This window comes from Antrostomus carolinensis, unplaced genomic scaffold (genome assembly GCF_000700745.2).
Source record: "Antrostomus carolinensis isolate BGI_N321 unplaced genomic scaffold, ASM70074v2 scaffold18056, whole genome shotgun sequence".
Lineage (NCBI taxonomy): Eukaryota > Metazoa > Chordata > Aves > Caprimulgiformes > Caprimulgidae > Antrostomus > Antrostomus carolinensis.
Genome location: NW_010324168.1, coordinates 1 through 22,835, shown reverse-complemented (window position 1 = coordinate 22,835; position 22,835 = coordinate 1). Strand labels below are relative to the sequence as shown.

The 22,835-nt window shown below is 40.8% G+C and overlaps 1 protein-coding gene across 1 annotated transcript in view; it reads right to left on the bottom strand.

The window, feature by feature from the left end:
- The window catches only part of NAXD (NAD(P)HX dehydratase), a 27,588-nt gene extending 7,766 nt beyond the window's left edge, over window positions 1–19,822 (bottom strand). The window contains exons 1-4 of the mRNA XM_010170845.2: window positions 19,711–19,822; window positions 5,103–5,153; window positions 4,918–5,022; window positions 4,437–4,557 (exon numbers count right to left, since the gene is read on the bottom strand). Of these exons, the coding sequence (XP_010169147.1) occupies window positions 4,437–4,557; window positions 4,918–4,947 (151 nt within the window). The 5' untranslated portion in view covers window positions 4,948–5,022; window positions 5,103–5,153; window positions 19,711–19,822. The remainder of the gene's footprint in view (window positions 1–4,436; window positions 4,558–4,917; window positions 5,023–5,102; window positions 5,154–19,710) is intronic.
- Between the last annotated feature and the right edge of the window lie 3,013 nt (window positions 19,823–22,835).

Genomic DNA, 22,835 nt, shown 5'->3' with positions numbered 1-22,835 from the left:
AATGTTACACTTATCCTAATGTACTCAGGAATCTGTGTATGAAAGGCAGATGATCATTCTGACTTCTGATATGCTCCAACTGGACTGGATCAGCTAACATCAGCTATCCCTCAGAACAACAAATACTCTCACTTAATTAAAAGGCTTAAGATTTCAATTTTCTACGCAAAATAATGTGGCTATCAAGGACCATTCTGCTCTATCAAAAGCAAGATTTGGGTTTAGACCATTGTCAGATCTTGAGTAAAGTCTTTTTCTAACATACGTCTCTGACCTGGCAGATCCACATACTAGTAACAAATTTATCTTTTTCCTTTTGCAAGTCAGTTCACAAAGGCACATGGCTGGAGATTGTGGACTCCCAGAAATGTGTCCCAGAGTGCACACAGACAGGGAAACCAAGATTAATGACTTTGGCTGGAGAAATTACTCAAATGATGCGGAAAATGTAAGTTGGCTTTTATATAAAGGGTGCTTATACTTTTATATTCCCTAATCACACTTTTAAAACTTAGATAGGTCCTTGAGTGTGAGTCACCAGGCAATTTAAGTTAAAAGAAAATGATTCAAATGTTACATGACTTTTCTCAGGGAGGTGCAGGAGCCAGAGGACAGATGTGATGACAGGTGAGCAGCGCCAGGCTACGCTGCGCGCGCAACGGAGAACAGAATGGCACCGTGGACAGGAACCGTGACCTCCCTGTTCTGCTCACTCTGCAGAAGCAGGACTGGTGATGAAGGTGCTGCCTCTCAGTTCAAAATCTGGGCAAAGTTTGATGGGCAGCTGGACACCGTAAGAGCTTTTAGCTGAGTGAGCCAGGGACTGACAAGCACTGAATAGCTTCCTTTCCAGCTGTATAGGGCACAATGCAATGGCAGAAATCAGAAGTACTGCTTGGGGACTGATGGCAAGAGTTGGCTTTTTACCCCATTTTCAGTACTTGGGAATCCCTCTCACATGCTGCTTTGCTCCTCTTGACCACAGCTGCAACTGGGCAAGTGAAAAGAAACTAGGTTTGGCTACTGGCTCCAGGTAAAAGTAGTCACAGGCAGCAGCAGGCTGGTTACCCATAAAGTCTGCCTTTTGGAAGGGAGGAAAGGATAAGCATAGGTGCCAGTGAAAATACAGAAAAGCTCATTATAACATTTAAACACAAAAATCCAAATTCTCTACTTCAAGGACCTAGCCAAATTGTAAACATGTTAGGAACTAAAACTGGTATAACCACACTTTATTATTGACCAGTTCTCCAAAGAATAATAAAAGGAAAACCTTAGAGAGCTGTGCCATAGTGAATAAAAGCTGACTTACCTTTTACCCACAGGCTGAGTACTCATTCCTACCCTGGTCAGTGATGGCACTGATATCACCTACCAAGAGCATGGTGAAGCTCATCTTTGCAGAGCAGGGAATCAACAACTGTAGACCAAGCTATAATGTGAAATTGCAAAAGGAAAGAGAAAAAGAGTATATAAAACTTAATTTAAAATCTCGGTGATTATGTTTACAGGGCAGCTGGCAGCTCATAACTGAAATGGAGACAAATCTTAGAAAAACCTCCTTTATAGTGGAGGACTGCTACTGATTTCACAGAGGCCATGTATGTGATTCAGTACTCATTTTAAGGCCACGAGGAACCACCTGCATCACCTAATCTGACCTGTAAAAAAACCCCTCAAAGGTGCCCAGACACTTCACAGTTTGGCAATCTATCAAAGTTCTAGCTATGCAATTGTCACAGTTAATTTCTTTGTCTGTTAATAAAATACGCCTTACTTTTAACCTGAATTTACTGAGCTTCAGCTTCCAATCAGAAGTTATAGTGCCTGCCTGCTTAGGTTACAGAGCTACCTGCGGACAGTAATCCTTCACTAACACCTGTACTTCCAGTTCACTATCACACCACCTGATAACCTTTTTTGTCTTCAACTAACAGATGCAATTTGTCTACTGAATTTCCTACAGACTCATGAATAAAAGTACTGTAAAAAAACCCACTACAATCTGTCTAAGCAGTAAAGTATTCACCAAGTCAGTCTTCCCTGCTGCGAATTTCGGCATCCTCAAAAAGCCTTCCTTCCACAACAGCCAAGCCCAGAATACTAAAGCTACACAGCTAAGTTTGCAATTCCTGATTTTCCTGGAGAGCACTGAGACTTACTTCCCTCTGCTGCCCCACCCTCAGAAAGCATGCAGGCAGTATATTCCCAAAAGAGAAAGTTTAAAAGTGATAGATATATGGAAACTACAGCACCAGTGTGCTAAGCACATGAGCTCAAGCAGGAAATGCCTGAAAATAGGTACAGCTTAAGATCTACTAATGTATGACATGAAAGATAAAAAGCAAGAGCAATACATAGATCTTTTCATAATATTTGATTGTGCTCAGAGGTCATTGGCCTGATCCAATGATCTGGATTTCCCTCACACCGGAATCATGATGTAGGTTGTCATAGCTGAAAAAAAATGACATCAGATCAAAAGGACAGACAGATGAAAAAGAAGTTAAGCGTGGAAAACCTGGGAGAGAATTCAAGGTCAGTGACATGACAACATGTTCTGTGTTGTGGCACAGAGCAGACAGTAGAATCGCCTTTCTCAATGTAATTTTTTATTTGAGAAGCTTTTAAAAAAACTGATCAACAGTAACTCCCACATCCTAAGAACATTCTTGTTAAAAGGAAGCTGAAGTCTCTAGTTTCTGCAAAATTCTGAGGAGCCTCCTTGCAAGGTTCCATCCATATTTCTTAAAAACAAATCCTAAAAACAATGTTTGTGACAGACATTATAACCTGTATTAAACCCGACAACTGCTTTCTTACAGCTCAGCAGTGCTGCCTGTAATGTCTGTAATCCAGGAGAGAGAAAGCACCGGGGATAGAACCAAGGTAAAAACAAGAAAGCAGCCTATAGCTGAACATTAAACAACTGCTGTAAAGGCACAGAACTATTATTATTTCAAATCAAAAAGCCACTAAACTAAGATAAAAAAATATCAGAACACAACAGAGACAAAGAACAAGGTGGGGAAAAAATTAAAAAGAACTTAAAGCCCCAAAAGCACACAAGACATACACCAAACTTGTGCCACACCTGAACATTCAAAATTGGAAAGATTTTCACTTGTCTCCTGTTTTTTTTGAATCCCGCATGACAGGAGACAACGGAGACAGTGTCCCCTCTCTTCGGCAATCATGGGAGCACACTTATCTCAAGAATAACAACTCAAAAGGAGAACAGAAATATACCAGGTAACGTGCTCAATAAAGTGCTCACCCAGTTTTCCCAACATTCATTAAAAAAACAATAAACCTGCATAGAAAGAGCATTGTTGACATAAAAAAAAAGAAGATACACAACAGTGCTATAAAGCTCTCTAGCTGGCATAAACTGGAGCCAAGATTCTTTATCCTCTGATTGAATTCATCCTCCCTTAAGCCTGGCCTGACAGTCCAGGGTTACAAAACAAGTCTGCTACGGGTGCAGACATAAGAGCAGACCTGATGCAGGGCAGAGCGGGGACTGTATGACCGACCAAAGTCCTTCACCACATCGGTGTAACTACAGCGCTTCCAGATCCCAGCTCGCTTCTCAGGCTGCTCCAGCATCTGTACTAACCCAAGTACGTGGAAGGTGGCTCCACACAAACCAGTTGTCGTATTACATCTGTTGTTCTGTTACAAAAGACTCCCATGGCTCCCAATAATGAAAAATCCACTGTACAGACAAAAAGGTTCTGAAGCGGCATAAACATTTATCAGAGATTAGCATTTCAAGTAATTAGAGGCAGAGCTGCTGCTTGTTATGTCTGTGAAATAAGACTACCTAGTCAAAATGTGATGAAAGCACTCATGAATTAATTTTATACTGATCACAATAAATGATCTACAGTTAAATTTTTGTTGTTTTTTTTTTTTAATTGCCAGGGCTAAATGTAAAAATCATGTATGTACATGCTAATCTACAGCACGGCACACAGTATCAAGGAACTGAGCAGCTCATGAACATCAAGACATATTCATTTTTCAGACAGACCAACATATGGTGAAAAAACAATATTATTCTGCATTAACTTAGCAATGACAGCTGCACTTACATAGACCATCTCAGCTAAGGATTTAAAAAGAGTTCACAAAGAATAAACAATAATTTTCTCAATAGCTGTGTAATGTAAAACATACGTTACAGCCATTTAAATAAGAAATAAAATCAGCAACTTTTTTTCATCAACTAAATTAAGTTGTACTCTTAAAATATCAACTTACACAAGTAATTTAAAGGTGATCTGCAAAGACAGCCACCCCTCCCCTTAAATCTTCATGAATACAGTCAACCAATTACTATATATAGTCCAACCACTGGACTTTGACGGGAAATAAACAAACAAACAAACAAACAAAAAATCCCATTGCTAAAATCAAAAGGCTTCACTTACCTTTCTCTCCATCTGAAATAAGATCTCTTTCTCCCTTTTGAATAATTGTCAAATTCCCCATGGCTTGGCTGAGTCTTAACACACATCCATGATGATCACTACTGTCTACGGGGTCTCTAAGCTACAACACAAGAATTCCATACACAGTACATATTTTACTACTAGAACAACATATTCTAACACAGGCTACCTCAGCATATGGGGGTGGGGGGGGAAAGGAGCACATCAGCACCAGTCTTTCCAGATATTTTTTTCTATACCCAGTGCAGTGCCAAAAAATGCACAAAAAAGGGTCATCTATAAAAAAGAGCTGTGTTTAAGAAGATGCATTGTTGTGGCAATTATCCCATGGAAAAAAATCCAGAGAATGCTGCTCTTGCATATACGAAACTGTACGTGATGTTTTAAGCCCGTAATAAGTTGCTTATTTTTAAAGACTAAACTTGCATCTACTTAAATATCCAAAAGGAAAACAGCTCACCATGGCTTCATACAGTCTACTAAACTCCATGTAGTTTGGAGTAAGAATAGCTCGTTGGTAGCCTTGAATAAGAGAAGGCTGCTGGGAAATGAGCCACAGTCCATCCTGCAAAAAACAGTAAGAAGAACATTTTCTGAATAGATTCTTAAATGTCAAACCACTGACTGAATTAAGAAAATACTTACAGCATCAATAATGATAGGAATTCCTTTCACTTTCGATTTTTCTATAATACCCTGCAAAAAATGCAGATAACTTTAAGATGCTTGCTAATTTAAATCTAGCAAGATCTGAAACAAATTCATGCAATAAATCTGATCATATAAGTTGTTTTTACAAAGTAAGATACAAAAAAAATCTGTTACATTCTGCAAACTAATACAAGACATTTTCATATCAACTGGTACTTTTACAGTTACACTGTTCTCTCCCTGGTTCAAGTATAAGCAGCATTGTCAGGGTTTCCATAACTGACACCTTGGTGTTGACATGAAAACAAGCGAGCAATCTCACTGACTCTCCCTGATGTAGTGCCAACTAAGTCACACATAGTAAACATATATCTCCAATTAAAAAAAAAAAAAAAAAAAAAAAAAAAAAAGAAAAATCCAAATGAGTATTCCATGATAGAAATCTATCAACAACTGCAACACTGATTTTAGCGGCTTTGCGAGGAGAGCCCCACTGCGGTGTTTGAGTTTATGTACAAACATCCCAAGACAAGCCGTACATAGGGCGTCATTTCACTCATGGTCCTGGAGGTTTTATACTTCCAAAGCAAAACCAAGGTAGCCCAGAGAACAGACCATCGGCAGAAGTGTTTTTCAGCAAGCAGCATCTACCAGCAGACTGTCTGCCCTTGATGTCTCTCCTGCCTGAGCAGTGGAAGCGACTGATACTCAAGCTTTTTAAATGAGCAATGGCTGACAGTCAAAAGGGTTTTTTTTAATGTTGGTTATTACCAACTTGTCTTTGAAGCTGAAGAGTTTATCTTTCTCCTGCATGAGATAACAGAGGATGGTATCCATCCAAAAGTCTAATTGGTTTTGAATATTATTGAGCTCTTCAGATAAGCTATCACACATCACTGAGCTCCACAGGTTAGCAAGACATTATGTAAGGAATAAGGAAGCAGTTTTTAAATGAATGTTCAGGGTATTGAACAGACCTCTGTTCTTGTATGGTGGTCAAAATAAACACCACCCACCTTGCTTTCTGTAAATTATTAATTGTGGCATATACATACCCTCACTAACTCATTCCTACCTGATTCTGACTTTTGCAATACCAGTAGAAATCCTTCCCTTCTATTTTTAAATGGATGACCAGGATTTAGCAGCATGTTTCAACTCAACACTACTTTTGTTTGTTTAGGCACTGTTTGCATGTTACAAGCATGAGACTGAAACACTCTCCACTGCTCCAAGCCTGAGGACTTGTCTCAACACACAGCTGCAGCTACTGAAGCTAGAAACCACTACAGAATAAAAACCATTCCATGATATACACACGCTTGCACAGGTCTTGGCTTGGGCTTTGTGTCACAGCCTGCCAGGTGCCCACCCTCCCTGGGATCTCAGGGGAACACCACAAGTCTTCTCTTACATTCAGCTACTTAAATAATTTTGAAACAATAGCAAGTTTTACAACTCACACCATTCAGCTACTACAAAATCATTCCATTTTATGAACAAGTATATTTAACAGCTGTGCACGGATGGAATCTTAAAACACAGCCATAATTAGTTGTGACATACTAAAAACCAGAGCACCTTAATTTCAAAGATTTTAAGAAATTTATGAGACAGAGTAATTTCTTTACTCATTAATGTTAATCTGTACAGATGTGTACAGTTCAGTTTTCCTTCTCAGAAACTGTACTGCTTTGCCCCTGCTGTGTTATGTTCATTAACAATTACGTTTAATTTGACTCACTTGGTTATAATAAAATAAGGCTGTGGGTCTAGCAACCAGGTTTATGGTTTATTTATTTCATTTATAATGTTATACATCCAACAGTCTAATTATCTTTGAACCATACTAAGCTCTTCTGGCAAGATACCATATGGCACTGAGCCCTAGAGGTTAGCAAGCTACTATGTAAGAAAGCATTCAGATCATCCTCCCCCAATTTTTGAAGACACAAATACCATTTACTGCAACTTCGTTTTCTAACTGGTTTTAATTAGAAAGTTTTTGTACATTAGCAGCTTCTACGAAACTCCTTCAGTACACTTAAAATGATTGCTGCCCCATTTCCCACTAATATGAATCACCAGTTTATTCTAGTATGACAGTTTTAGTATGGTAGCCTTTTGTGACACTTATTTTTTAAAATAAAAAAATATTTCCCCAACAGATTCCATAGGGAAGTCTGAAGGAAGACATCAGATCTCAGAAGTCCTTATCCTTCAAAACTTTTCTCTTAAATTCATGATGAGCAATCCAGGCAACTAATTTTGCTCAAATTCTGTTCCCAAAGCAGTTAAGGTTTAGCTGTTGCTGTTACTGTTTGTCCTCTTTTCGTGTTTCCTCGTAACTGTCATCTTCACTACTGGTTAGAATTCCTCTTTTTGTCTATCTACGTATCTAGTAACAAGCTAAATCAAGAATCCCAAAGATCCATTGTCCACCAAAAGAATGTTAAGGAAAAAAAAGTTGGAAGTTGCTAAGCATGAAAGTACACGTACAGATAAATAGCTTCTGGAAGGCTGGGTCCACGGGTATACTCCAGAGAAATAAGGCTTTTCTTCCTAATAACATTTTGAGTTCCTACCTCTCTAGCACATCCTCCACAATCCTGAGACATTTGACCTCTTCTCTGAAGAGAAATTTCATCTTGTTAAGTAAAACCTACTGGCCACACAACTTTTATTGTGTACAGTCTCAGAGGTATCAGTTTCTAATCTAACATACTGACTGATCTTTGCTTTTTCTTTCTCTCCTTATATAACAAATAATCAGGGGATATAAAGTATTTTGTCTTATTTAGAAAGCTCATTTTTTATTTTAAAAAAAAAAAAAACAACCCCCAAACAAAAACCTACCTTAATTATTTTCCTTTCCTCTTCCTTCCTTCAACCCAGACAGAATTTGCATGGAGACAGACAAAGAACCTCAGAGAGGAAGTTCTGGGGAGGGAGGGGCTAACCTAGCAACCATAATAAAGCAGTAACAGAGATAAGGGAACAACCACCCTTGGTAAGACAACCACCCTTTTGAAAGATGTGCCATTCACTGGAGAACCTCTGCTTCCTATTGATTGTGGACAGGACCCATCTCACCTGCTGCCATTTAAAGGTCAAATGGCTTCACCACTGGAGAGCAATTCATCCCATGCAGCTTAGACACCACGTTTAGGGTGGGATGAATCCCCAACGGACATACCTGCCTCTCCTCAGCTATCACAGAGTGAGCAGAGACATCTTACTGCTGTAGACACCAAGAATTAGGTGAGATGAAGCTCACTTATAAACACTCTATTACTGCAGATACTGTATAAAAAAAAAAATACTTGCATAAGAGGTGCTTACAGCAATAATGGCCACATCCTTTTTATGCGGGGTATTTTGTTCCTGTAAGCAAAATCAATTTTCAGCTGAATCAGTGTCTCCATATTTGGCATGAAGTTTTCTGGTTTAAAACTTGTAGCATACAGAAAAACCTTCACTGTTAATTGCACAATTAATACAGCTCCAACCAACTACTTTCACACCAAAACCTATGTAATGGTTTCAGGTAAGACTCTATTTATGAGCAGGAACCACCTGTTTAGTTTTATCCCATGTAACAATTATTTATATGGGAAAGGATTCAGTATTTTTCATTAGCAATATTCTCTTCTATGTGATGTTACTAAAACCTGAAATCCAAACACCAATCACACAAACAGCAACACATACAGGTATCAATGACAAAACCAAGACATCGTCCCTTCCCTTTGAACATTTTGGATATTAAGATTTTGGAGACTCTAGCTCCGAGATATCCCAGTGGACTATCCTTCTGTGCACAGAATGTATTATACAACAGTGGTGGTTCAGTTTGGGGTACATCAAGGCAGGAGCACTTCCTTCACTCGATTCCTAAGTGCTCAAGGACATCCAGAAATGAAGGCGTGGACTCACAGGGCAACCTTGTCCCCAGCCACAAGTAGAGAGGACAATGGGGAGGAGAGAGTGACATGCTGCTGTCATCCAACCTCATGACCTACAACTACACTGGTTTGCTAAGACTGAGATTTGGATCCTTCCTCTGCGATATTCACCCAGGCACAAATGTCAGTCTCCTACCTTTCATGCAGAAAATCTTCATCAGGATTATTATCCCCTGTTTTTACAGGGAGTTGGGCAGTGTCTTGCTCAAGATATTCTGCTTTGTAGGCGTTAGCTAAATACTTGCTGATTCTCTGGAACAGTGACTCCACAGCCTGCCCAATATTTGAATGAGAAAAGGGAAACAGGTTCCAGCCTGCTGTGATTAATATCATCAATAATGAACTGCATTACAGGACTGCAGAACTCATGCTAGAACAAATCTGTAATGAGAGCTTCCTCTCCTAATAGTTGAAGACCAAAGTTTAAGTTTCTGTCCTAACCAAGCCAAAGAGGAAATGACCTGGGATTCACCTTTGATGTCCCATACAGAACCTGCACATCCCATGAAGGTTCTGTGTGGGACAACCTCCCACAGAGTTATCACTTGTTAGTGGCACCAAATACTCAACACTCAGGAATGCACAAAACAGTATTTCAGTGATTCCAATTTTTGGTGGAGGTGGTTGAGGGGAGGAGAGCCAGAGGGGGGAAAATTAACCTGAATCTACTCCCACTCCACTCTTGAAATACACAATTTCCTGAAAAATCTTTGCTCTGTGACTGGGTATCCAGGACTTGTACGCACACAACCTACTCAATAAGAACTGGAAAAGCTGTGTCACAATAGAAACCAGTGCTCTATCTGGGTAAAGGCAGCCCTTTACTGTAATTGGGAAAATTTACAAATTAATTTATGTTTTTTAATTAATTATTTTATTATCATGGAAGCTATTCCTCAAAATGCAACTTAGTAATTTTAATAGAAATCTGTGTTCTCTGTCTGAACTTTCACATGGGAATTTTAAAATAGATTCCCAAAACTAAATTCCAATATTAAAAAACAAAACAAAACAAAACCTCCCCCAAAACCCAAACCAAATCAAAACCAAACCACAAAACCTCCAACACACTGAAAACAGAACACCACACACATGAAATTAGAATCATTCTGGCTGGAAAGGACTGCAGGGGGAAGAAGCTTGAGGGAACGAATGGACAGGCTGCTGCTGAAAAAGGGCACAGTGATGCAGAAAAGCATGGCTTGATTTATCCATTTGAAAGCCTGCAGCTGTGCCATGAAACACAAGATTCACCTGCACTGCACTAACGGAGACATCCAGGACTCCTGCACGCTTCCACAATTATTATGGAAAAAGGGAATGGGCCAAGATGAGCCAGTCGAGTCACTGGCTGCAAAAAACAGCTGGGAGGGAAATGGGGGGAACACCTGAGGGAGGAATAAATTGCTATCGAGCTTCTAGGTACCATCAAAGGATATCTTATCAGCCATGGAAGTCTTCAGAGAGCAGCCACCCTGAGGCACCAGGAGCAGATAGCAGGTGGAGCACTTACAGCGAGGACCCACAGCCTCTTGCAAAACTCTGCAGCCAGTCTGGAGTTCTCCACAAGCCACCAGTAACACACATACCCTATTTACCCTGCCTGAATACAACAGCATACAAGCTGGTTCTTCATGGCTCCTTGGAAAATAAAATTATACACAGTTTTGCCCACACCTGACTTGGGTGTACTTTTCAGCTTTTTTAATCAGATGTGGATTGGCAGCAGAATGCCTGCAATGACTTTTAATATATTATTAGTTGTATCACTACTTGCATTTTTCCTGATGAACTGGTTTAGCTACACAATAACTTTGACATTTGGTGTTGGCAAAGAGAAGAATCAGGAAATTAGAGACACTGGTTTTAATAAAAGATTGAATTTTAATGAAATAAACAGAAAACCACAATAGCAGCACATATAAAGCAACATCTATCCCACAACACTAATTAATTTTCACTAAGGATGCATTACATTAATTTTCACTAAGATGACATCATTGTCATCTTTCTACCTCGCAAAGGAAAGATATTGCAGGCAAAGTTTCCTTTAATGACACCAGGAGAGAACACTACATTTCCTAGGTCCCTTCAGGAGTCATGTCGTGGCCTCTCTTGGCAAAACTCCTTATCCATGTGCTCAAAAAGAGGCTCCAGTATGCCATAATAACGGACAGGATTGACCACGATGACATCCAAACATTTTAGGAAGCAGTACAGCCTTGCCTTCAGCCCACCAGAAGTACATTCTACTGCAACCTGCAAATGCCAAGTATGTCATTAAATCTTCTGCTAGATGTTCCAAGGTAAACTTAAAATATCTTGGGAGAGCTGCTAAGCAGGTGAGGTCCTTTAAACAAGAATTTGCACCCACACAAATTGTTAATAACTGTATTTCTAAGAGAGAGCAACATCCTTTCCTTGCTTGTCCAAACAGGTAACTGCCAGGCCTCCTTGGCATCTGGGCAGTATGTGCCTTGCCAGGGGAGCACCGTGCCTGCATTCACACATCTAAAACTCCAGTCAGCTGAGGCCTGCAGAGCAGGTCAGTGCTGTCCCACACTGTACTCCTCTGGCAGGGTAACCAAAGGCCTGCCCATAGCCCAGGAGAGGTTGAAAGCCCCATTCTCTACAAGCTCAAGCACTAACCTTCTGGAATGCTGGTTACATTACGGTGACTGATAGTGCAGTTCAGCTCCACTGCTCCAGTCCCTGCTACTGACCTGGGCTCCTGGCTGTCTAAGCTGCAGTAGCCAGACTCAAGGCAGCAAGAGTGATGAGCTTCTGGTTTAGCAGAGACATGCAAATGTGCATAATCTGGCACTGCTTAGGTCCCATACAACCCTGAGTAACTGAAAAGGAGTGGCAATCCTTTTACAAAGAACCCTCTGCTGAAAACCATGATCAGAAACTGTTGCTGAAGCGCCACCTATAACTGTTTGTGTTTCCTGCATGGATGGTTCTCTCCTGCAACAATCCTGAATCCATGGTTTTGTCTGGAACAGAGAAATGAAAGGGAAGAAAGAGCCGGAATTTCCCTGGAAATGGTGCAGCTGGAAGCATTTCTGCACTCTGCCTCCCCCACGGTGCCCGGCAGGAACAAACAAGTTTGACCCCAACACACTGCAAAGCAATTCCTACGCACAGGCACTGGAAGCCCTCGGAAGCATTTCTGCCTTCCTTGCTTCGGGCCTGGAGAAATGCAGAGTTAGCAGGGACTCAGCTGCATTGAGGTCAGGACGCAGCTCTGTGGCAGAGATGCTTAGAAAATGGGCTTGGCAAGCAGAAGTGTGCAATCTTGCACAGCCAGAGGTAGGCAAATATCCCAAGCTCAGGCTGTGCTCAAGGCTACAGTCAGGGTTGGTGGGGGGAAGAAGCTTCCCTAAATAGAATATATTTGATACAGGAAGTTTTGAAAAACCTTAAAAATGGAGTTCAACTGTTTGAGATTCTTCACATTAGAGCCATATTTTCAGTAACTGTTTTTGTTTTTTTATTTACCCACTGGTGGAAACATGCAGTTAACTCTGAGACTTGCTTTCATTACTTCCCATGAACCAATCCAAGAAGTCATCCTCCTTTCAAAACTCATCAATGTCAATCAAAATCTCACTTTGTGGACAAGATTTATATAAATCACCTTTAACTAACCTAATTGCCTCAGTTTTACTTTATATATTCCTGTATGCATAACTATCACTAGCTCATTAATCACTCCACTAAGCTCTCAAACCTCACATAAGAAATGATTAACTACTGACCACCGCTGGTACTACTGGAATGAAGAGTCACAGAACAGAGATTAATATCCTTTATTTGAAACAAACAGCTTTTTCACCTCCTAGTTTATGCTCCATTCAATTTTCCTGAGTCTTTGGTCTTTCAACTGTAGTACCACATGCAAGGCCCGGTTTTCCACTATTTTCAGGTGCACAGGAAAATACTTAATTTAAGCCAGGCAGAGGGCGACAAGGACTCCAAAGAGTACTGCACTACATCATCAAGCTCATTAAGTGCTTTGGGAAACGTTAAAAGCTGTTGTTACAACTAACAAAGCTGAAGATGCTGTAGGTGGCAGCTAATCAAGACTGTTCTATTCTACATAAAAGTTAAAAAAATAAAAAAAGAGATGAGACAGATCCATTTGCAGATTCCACCTTTGAATTCAAAGTAGACCATTTGCTGTCAAACTTGGAGGAAAACTGCAGCTAACAGTTTCTTAATATCTGCCTCAGTCATATGCTAAATTCTTAAAGAAGTTACATAATCTGAAGTAATGCCTGAACACAAGGAACACAAGAATACAAAGCAAAAGCCTCTGAAATACTGTTCTAGTTATGCAAAAAAACCCAGAGTACTCCTTTTTAGCTATCCCTCCCCCCAATTCATGATCAACCAGACACCACTTGAGAAGCTGCATTTATACCTTTCCATCCCTAAACACATCCAAACACAGTTTATGTGTATAATAATCCTGTTTATTTCAATCCAAAGTAAAACATCTAAATCAGAATAAAGGCGTTAAATTTTCCCATGCTGTCTCATCCACTGAATATATCTGCACTCACAAAGCAAACTCTACAAGGTTTCCAATTTATGGTTGGTTATGTTAATGTTAGATATGGCTTAAGATATTCATGGTCAGCTGTTGGCATTTTGTCTTAAAATGAAACAAATAAACATAAACTTGAACTCTGGAATTTATTACTGCCAATTTCTTTTTAGGGGTTCTAGCTAAATCATGTTCAGAAGGAGTTGAAAAGGTAACCAATTTGAGTGTTTTGCTTACAAATGCTTTTAAGTATCAAAATCAAGTTAAACAACAATATAAGCCTGCACACAGAAAGCAAATAAACATTCCACTTCACTGTGAATGACTTTCATCAAGATCCATTACATATATTAAAAAATAAATTCTGCTTGCAAGCTGCATAAACCTGTATTTAAGGTCCTGTTAGAGTATTTTCAAAAACTGCTTTTCTAATCAAGACATTTGCGAGGAAGCCACAGAATACCAATAGTTTGTAGCACAAGCAGCAATAGTTCTTAGCATAACCAAGAGGCTCTCTCTGCCCAGAGCTGGTGTTCCCAAGCTTTATCCACACCAGTACCACCACCACAGAGAAAGAACTGCACCCAGTCCCAGCAACTGCCTCATCTTTGGTGAAGACATCCACAAATCCTGACTCTCATAGCACCACTTCAAAGCAATGAGGCTTGGCTAGTACGAGAGTAGTTCCTCACCGAACACCGCTTGTGGTACATGCGTCCGTCAATCTTGTGGGGTGGGCGAGGGCTGAGAGAAATACAGGTTACACAAACATTTCCACACGCCTTCTGGTGTTTGCCTCCGCAGTATCACGGGCACAGGATCCCACCTCCCTTGCCTCCTCCCAGCTGAGGGCTGAGGACAGAAAGTGGCCTGTCCTTGCTGCCATGTCAGTTCCCTACGAAGTGCTGAACCCGCACCGCAGGAATCTCCAGAGGACACAAGCAGGGCAGGAAGCAAACGCGCACGAGATCCATGCTGAAGAATTACGTTTCTGGTAAATAATTTTTCCGCTAACTTGAGTTGATGTGAGCAGTGACTCTAAAGAGTTAACACATCCTTCTGCTCACATTCATACACGGTGACAGGTACCACAGACAGTACTACAAATCTACCAGCTACAGCATTAGCTTGGGACGCTTCTCAGATGTCTTAGACTTGGTACAAATGGAACCGGGGGGGCAGCTCAGTAGTAGCGAGAGGATAATGCTTCTCCAAGCCCACAGCAGCCGATCTAGCTTTCATGGCCTGCTATGACAACAAAAGGTGGCTCTGTGTTCTGTAGTTCTTCTGAGCTTGCAAAAACTAGTGCAGACAGTCCACTGAAGCACCTGGTCCCGTTCTCACATTTTATTAAGGCTGTGAAGTGTTGCTTAAATCCTGAAGGCACGAGGCTTGAAGGGGGGTAATTAATCCAACTAATCAAAAACAAACACAGAAAGGCTGATACTTCAGCTGAGGTGGAACGGAGAATCCATCTGAGAGAAAATTTCAAATGGACTCTCTCTGGGCACACTCAATGGAGGCAATCCATGAAAGCAGCCCAAACCTCTCCCACTCTTTTCTAGGTGTTCACTACAGCCAAGACATTTCCACACAACCTGAAGATCACATCGCATGGCGTAGAAAATGAGATTTCTGAAATTTATATCCCAACAGAGAACAGAGATCTTTAAGGGCAAATGACTGGCTGCGGGTAGCATTGCAGGGTGAGGGGGTTGTGGGGAGAGAACCAGTGACAGCAATGACCAGAAATGGCAGCTAGGAAGGGCCTCAGCCAAATATCCAGGCTGGTATTGAGGACATGTTCTTGGAGCTAAAACAAAGACTGAGAACCAAGCAAGAGGAACAAGCGTGCAGTTTGAGAACCCAGTAGATTTTACCGCGTAATCTGAGTTACACAGAGCCACTCTTGCTATTTATTGTTACCTCTCTTACAGGAGGGAAGCGAACATGCTCTGCTGAAAACACCAATCTAACTTGGCTGCTGCAAGACAAAACACGGCAGCACTGGAGCTGCAGAGTCCAGGATTCAGTGCTACCACTTCAGGGAGATGCTGATGATTCCAACGTCAAAGTCTTACTTCAGTGAAGGACAGTGGCACCAGGGGAGGTTTAGGTTGGATATTAGGAAAAATGTTTTCTCAGAAAGGGCAGTCAAACATTGGAACAGGCTGCCCAGGGGAGTGGTGGAGTCACCATCCCTGGTGATACTTAAAAGACAGGTAGACAAGGTGCTTAGGGACATGGTTTAGAGGTGGATTTGGCAGTGTTAACAGTTGGACTCAATGATCTTAAAGGTCTTTCCCAACCACTATGATTCTACAGGGCTCTTCATAAGGATGAATGCTTTTCTCTACCCGATCCCAACAGTAACTCCTATTCCACCAACAATTCTGTATCAGTCCATTTGACCACAAAGCCAGTAACATACCCAATAAAGATTCACCAAACTCAGAAGCAGAAAATTTGACAGGAACATCACACTGTCAGAAGGAACAGGAGGAGAAAGGAGATAACGAGGGTGGAAACTGATCCAGGACATAGCTAAGCCCGTAACTGCCTAACTCCTGGGCAGCAACTGAACGCAGAACGCTCTGGAGCATTAGTCAGTATCCTCTCCTCTCCCAGAGGGCTACACAAGGAATGTAATATTCCTTCCAAAGTCCTCTCGGGAGCTGCACTCATCGCCCTGCAGGAGAGGAACTGGGTTCTCTCACAAACCTGAGGAACAGCTCTTGATAGTACAGGCAGGAACTCCTCTACCTCCAAGCCTCAGGCTACGTGATCAGAGTAAGAGTAGAAGTACAAACATCCTTGGAAGGACTGAATGAAGAACACTGTGATGGGTGGACACAATAGGGACATAATATTGCTGCTGTGTGAAAAATGGAGAACATCCAATAGCTTTGGGAATACGCTGCTTCTAACCACTGACAGAGGACAGCAATAGGGACCTTGGCCTTGCTTCCATGTGGCAGCTAAACTCTTCCTCAACAGTCTACACCACCACCAGCAGTGTAACAACTGAGGTGAACTTGAGGAGGTAACGGTACTGTTGTCTCTGTCCAGAATCAATCATGGACACTGAACGGGAAAAACAGATGGCCTGATGTTGCCTACAAGGAAGCTGTCTGTGGTGGCCAAGCTCCACACCAGATGTGGTCACAGCATTTCAGAAGTTTGAAGTAGAATGGGGAGCAGAGATGCTTCAGTCTGCACACACCAGAGCTGAGAAGTGGAGCAGAAACATAGTTTTGTTCCTTCCTCTTGAAGAGAAATAGCTTGGACTGCTTATCTGCTCTGGAATTGCAGGATCTAACCAGGCCATGACTAGGATTGCCACATCTGCATGGGATCCAGCTGCACAGCTACTAGGACACAACAAATGCTTTCTTTATAAGATTTTTCTGAAGCTGCAGCTCCTGGTCCTGCAAACCCATGGATAGAAAGCTCTGACAGATCACCAGCCCTCACTCAGGAACCTGAGGAACAGCATGTGAGGGTTCTGGCACAGACCCACACAAGTGGCATGTGAGAGAGGGGAAATAACTTGTAGAGGGGCTTCTTGTAACAGGACTTGTAAATAGAATTAGAGTCAAAACCAGAGGATCACAGGAAGCCCATAAGCATGAATTCAAAGAGTGTCACTATGCTCCCAAGGTGGGGGTGGGAGGGGGTGGAATCTAAGGAAACAGATCACAAGGTGCTTCTTTTCCACCAGACTATTGAAAGGAGCTGAAATGCCACAGTGTACACACTGCAGGCATTAAGCATGAAGGAGGCAAGTGACATAGTAAAGATGCTGAGGAAGCAAAACATCCTTTGGTCTGGAGAGAGAAGATGCACCATCTGGTCAAGAAGTACTCGGGCTATTGTACAATAAAACACCGTCCATGGGCTGTATACCAGAAATTGCAGGCTGCTCTGTTAGTACCTTAACTTGTGAATGCTCAGAAGAGAGAAGCAGCCTAAACACACGACCGTTTGGACAGGCACATTCATTGGCAACGTGCTGGCACAATACTGACAAGAAGCGACACAGGAACAGCAGCAGAGAGGTGACAGACCACTGTGCCTCAGCACTTTAATGGGGCAGGAGGAGGAAGAGGGGAAGCTCTCTCCCATCGTCACTGCCACTCTGATACAAAACCCTGACCACAAAGCAGACACTGATCTAACTCTCAGCCCTGTATTCACATGACAGCATGCTGAAGTTAGCTTAAAGGGAAAACAGAAAATTATACACCAAGTCAGCCTCCTATAAAAGCTTAAAATAGTTAACACTATAATCACTTGCTTTTTTGCTTGGAGGTGAAGAGTGACACAAAGCTTAAAATTCACTGCTGAAGCAAGAGGGAGACTCAGCCTTTCCTCACAACAGAGAAGCACCAGCCTTCTTCAAGCAGGCAACCAGGGCTCCCTTGTCCCTAATTACATGCACTTATTAAAGGTTTTGGCTGAACAAAGAATTTAGAAGATTATGGTAGTTGGATTTAAAAAAACAACACTGGGAAACTAATGAACACTTACATAATTACAGCAAAGACAAAGAACTTGAGCTTTAATGTGACTTGAAATTAATAAGGTCAGACCCACAGCTCATATGAACGTGGCCCGAGATCCTACCATGAAGTAACTTCCAAACGCCTTGATTTCACTGGCTGGGTTTGTTTCTTTAATTTAAGCTAGCTCACACAGGACAGACAGGCTCAAGTAAAAGTGTGCTTGTAATGCACTAAGAAAGAAAAATCATTTTTAGCAATGATGAAAAAAAAAAAATACAATCAAGGAATCTTACAGATACTTCTGTAATACAGATAAGCACATTGACCAATATTTATAAAACCCAGATGGAATGCTGATATCAAAGAAGCTTATGTTGGATACCTTAGACAGGCTAAATTAACTACTTTATTTTAAGACATTTTTCTTCAGAAAAAAAAAACCCTAAATTTTTTTTAAAAAAAACAAGAAAAAAAGAAAGACCATTGCCCCAAATTTTTTTCTGTAAAAAGAATTCTGAAAAAATGTTTTCGAAAAAGAATAAAATCTGCTGAAATTTTTCATTCAGAATAGAATCTGTTTTCCTGATCAGTTGTAATAAATTTCTTTTTACTTGCTTTCTGAATCCATGCTCTTTATTAGTTTTGTACCTCTATAGGATAAAACAAACACATTTGGAAGCAGAAGAACTAAAGCAGCTACAAGCTCCAAAACCAACTTTCTCTAACAAAAGCCCAGCAAAACCACTCTCCATAGCTCTCAAGGTATTCTAAACTGCTTGGAAAGTGTGGCCTCCAGTCTCTTGCCTCCCTTGTTTTGCAATTTCACTGTGTAACTGTCAACATTTCTGTAAATTATATTAATTCCACTTGTTAATACCACTGATTAATTCAGTAATACTTCTCAGAAAAAAAATAAAATTGTACAAAATCAGATTGACATTAGATTGAAAGATACACTTTGAATGTACAAAGATGTGTTGACAGTAATACAAGACATCATCTGGAAGACTGTATCGGTTAAATGTTATTTAGAGTACAGAACTGTCTAAGCTCCTGTTTTCAGCTCTCCACTAAGGCTTGTCAGAAAATAGGATTACCTCTTTACCCAGAGTAGAAATCTGCACCATTTTATAATTAAGAGTATTATTTCTTACTGCAAGGGGACACAGTCCCTGTTCTTTGGTACCTCTCCTCATACAAGCTGTCAAATAAGATCCCAAAAATTAAGAACTCAAATTCATATTTATTTTCTTACAGCACAGGTACTTTGCACCTAAGAAAAAACAGAGCCCTTTGTCTAAAGATGCCAACATCTATTTCTTAATTAGCAACTTTCACAATCAAAACAAAAGCAAATAAAAACACCCAATAAAACCTGGGTGTCTAAAATTCAGAGTGATGCTTACAGTTTAATAAATAAGACCATTCTAACAGCTGTCATTTTCAGTCAAAAATATTTTATTAAATTTGTTATTTAGGAACCCTAATCAAGAACAATTGTGTAATCATGGAAAAGATAGGAAATTGGTTAATAAAATTCAACACAAAGAAACAGAATAAAATAACGGTATACACATTACCTTAGCGTGCTCAAGTAGAACTTCATCTCTACCTAAGCCAGGTCCTATGACAACTGAGTGCAGTCGTGGTAACCACTTTTCCACCTCATGGACAGCATTGGGACTATCACTAAATGGAATGAGGAAAAAAAGACAAGTTTAAAAAGGCTTCATTTTAGTATTCTCAGAACCTGAGTTCCACGTGCAAGATAGAAAAAGGTGTTTCCTATCTTGAGCATCAGGCAATTTTATCCTCCAAACTACCAAAAATCTGTGACCCGGGAAATATGGAATTGTTGTTCAAATAGTTAAAATGAAACATTTCTCACAATTAATTCCTTAGGGGATACCACATAAAAACGAGGAGGAAATTGCAAGTATCCACTATGGTTGCTAAAAAATTTAAAAAAACCCAAAACAACAAAACCTAAGCAGGAAAACAACAATGTTTACAGTCTGTCACAATTCCCAATTTAATACTTCTTTGCAGAGATTACACCTTGTAGAGAGATCCACCATCTCACAGGTATATACTGTGAATTGCTGGAAATGATGCAATTATTTATTACCCTGCATGGCAAAATAATAAATCTACTCATAGGCTTTTTGTCAGTTGCTTCATAAGCACTTGTTCCAACTGAACTGCAGCCAAACTCTCTCCTTTCCCCAAAAGGCAAGACAAGCTATTCAGTAAGGTTATCATCTGCTTGTAATGCTCAAGGTTTCTGTAGCATTCAGGTTTTGTCTACGTTGGAAAAAGGATGAGAAAACCCACTGCCAAATATAGCTGCCACAATACAGCATTCAGCTGCTGACCAGAACTGTTTATTTTGTTCTGATCAGTTTTGTTGTGTAAATAGGTTAGAATATTTTGAAAGCACTGCCCAACAATGTCAGTTAATCCTTACTGACAGTAGGGAGGGAAAATTTAGCCTCCCTCCCCACCTCTGATATAAATGATGACAATAAATGAACATTTTAACTGAAGCATGGGGGGTGAAAAGCTCCCTGTAGGCTAAGCAAGGAGGTGCTGTATGATAGCATTACTCGGAATATTTGGAGCTTGCAACACTTCAACAAAGCTCTGTTATTACGGATGAAAGCCCTTGCATGTTTTTCATAACCAACAGCTGTACTGATGGGACACACCACTCGGGAACAAGTGTTTAGCTCTTGTCTGGCAGAATCAGCAAATTCCACAATGATTTCTGCAAGTGCCAGGCAGGAGCCCAAAGCTTTTGCAGCTGCAGAGAGCAAGGAGCCTGCTCAAGGCCGCAGGGATGCAGTGCCTCGCTCCTGGCCGCAGCCCAGCAGCCCCTCTGCCAGCAAGAGCTGCTTCAGAAATCCCCAGCCAAAGGCTCCCTGTGCTGACACCACAAAACAGCTCTGTCAGAACAAGGCTGCTGGGTGGAAGCGATGGATGACCTGCTGCAAGGGCAAGGGAGACAGCGAACCACGCAAGGACATCGGTGTCCCCGAAGCAGCCCCCTGCTTAGCACACTGAAGTTGAATCTGAACGATGCAGCTTCCCTCCCTTCTCTAAGTCACAAGGAAACAGCAGTAGCTTGAGAATTGCCCACAACACACTTCTTTTTCTTTTTTTCTGTACAACCACCTATCAGTTTATGATGTAGATACAGGCTGGAAATAAAAAAGATTCAAGACATATTTAATGCACTATTAAAAAAAAAAAAAGCCAGATCTTTTATATGTGGTAGGTTGAGCATGTGAAAAACCGCTGTGAACCAAATTCTAATAAAATGGCACCATTTCTGAAGGCAGACCACTTTTTTATTCACATGCTGAAACTGATTGTATCTGTACAAGAGAAATATATATATCTCAAATACTTAAATATATATCTCATATTTCTATATATCATATATATAGATATATAAAAATACTGCTACATTGATAAGGATGGTTGAAAGGACTGGATTCAAAATAGTAAAAGCCAAACACATTAAATAAATATTCCTTTAAATCTAAGCTAAGAACAGAGTCAAGATAGTACCATAACTGTCTCTGCTCTTTATAAACATCTCACACAAATAATCTCAAGGTAGAAAGTTTGCCAATTTATTTATATTCAAGCTTGAAATAAGGTAATTTTGTCTTCAACCCAATTGATAATGTGCACTCTTCAAAACAAAGCCATCTCTTGGGAAATGAACAGTCCAACATTAAGCCACCCCTGCTCACTTTGCCTCTGGTAATAATAAAAACCTACTGCAGAGCTTTTCATCTTCAAAGCATTTTACAAACATTACGTTCACCTAACTCCTTTGCAACTTCACATCAAGAACCAACCCAAGGCACATGAAGGATCAAGAGATTTAAAACAGTGATAATGACTATTATATTGCAAAATGAGCTATAAAAACATGCTGAAAAATAACTGATGGGTTTTGATTCTTCGTAAAGAAAGTAGAACAAATACTGCCTCGGAGAAGCATCGTGCCAGCTTCACTTTATGATACTGGATGTTCACAACAGCTGTGGTTGTGCAGCTAAGGACGCCTTACAAACTCTCCTATCTCTACAGCTTTTCTGCAAGTAGAAGGGCTATCTTATCACCTTATGGTTGATTCCCCACACACAGACATCAAAGCAGTAACATTGTAAAGCTGATACAGTAGAAATGATCAACATGAAACCTTCTTCAGGAAGGTAATGAAGCAGTGTCACCTTGAATGCTCCTGACCAGCACAAATACAGAAACATTTTTAGCCTACAGCCTACACACAAAATTTAAACACGCCCAGAAGACTTTTCTGACCCTCAAGTCAACTGACCTCCACATCCTCAGGCACCAGAGCAAGTAATGCTCAAGCTGCCTATCAGGCACAAGCCCTGGACCATGGTAGTTCCTCAGCAGTGGAAAAAGTTGCTGGGAGACACTAGTTGGCATTGGCCGAAAAATTCGCCAAGGATTGTTTGAATAATTTGACAGTAGACATAATCATGCTGGGCACCTGGCAGCAAATATTCCTTGGCAGTGTTTAGTTTATTGCTACAGAAGAAGACGATGTGCATTCTTGTTTGCCTGTGTGATAGTTTCACTTGGCTAGCCCTTGGCTAGCAGCCAACACATATTCACCCACTTCCCCTTCATCCCCAGGTGATATGGGAGAGGATTGTGGGGG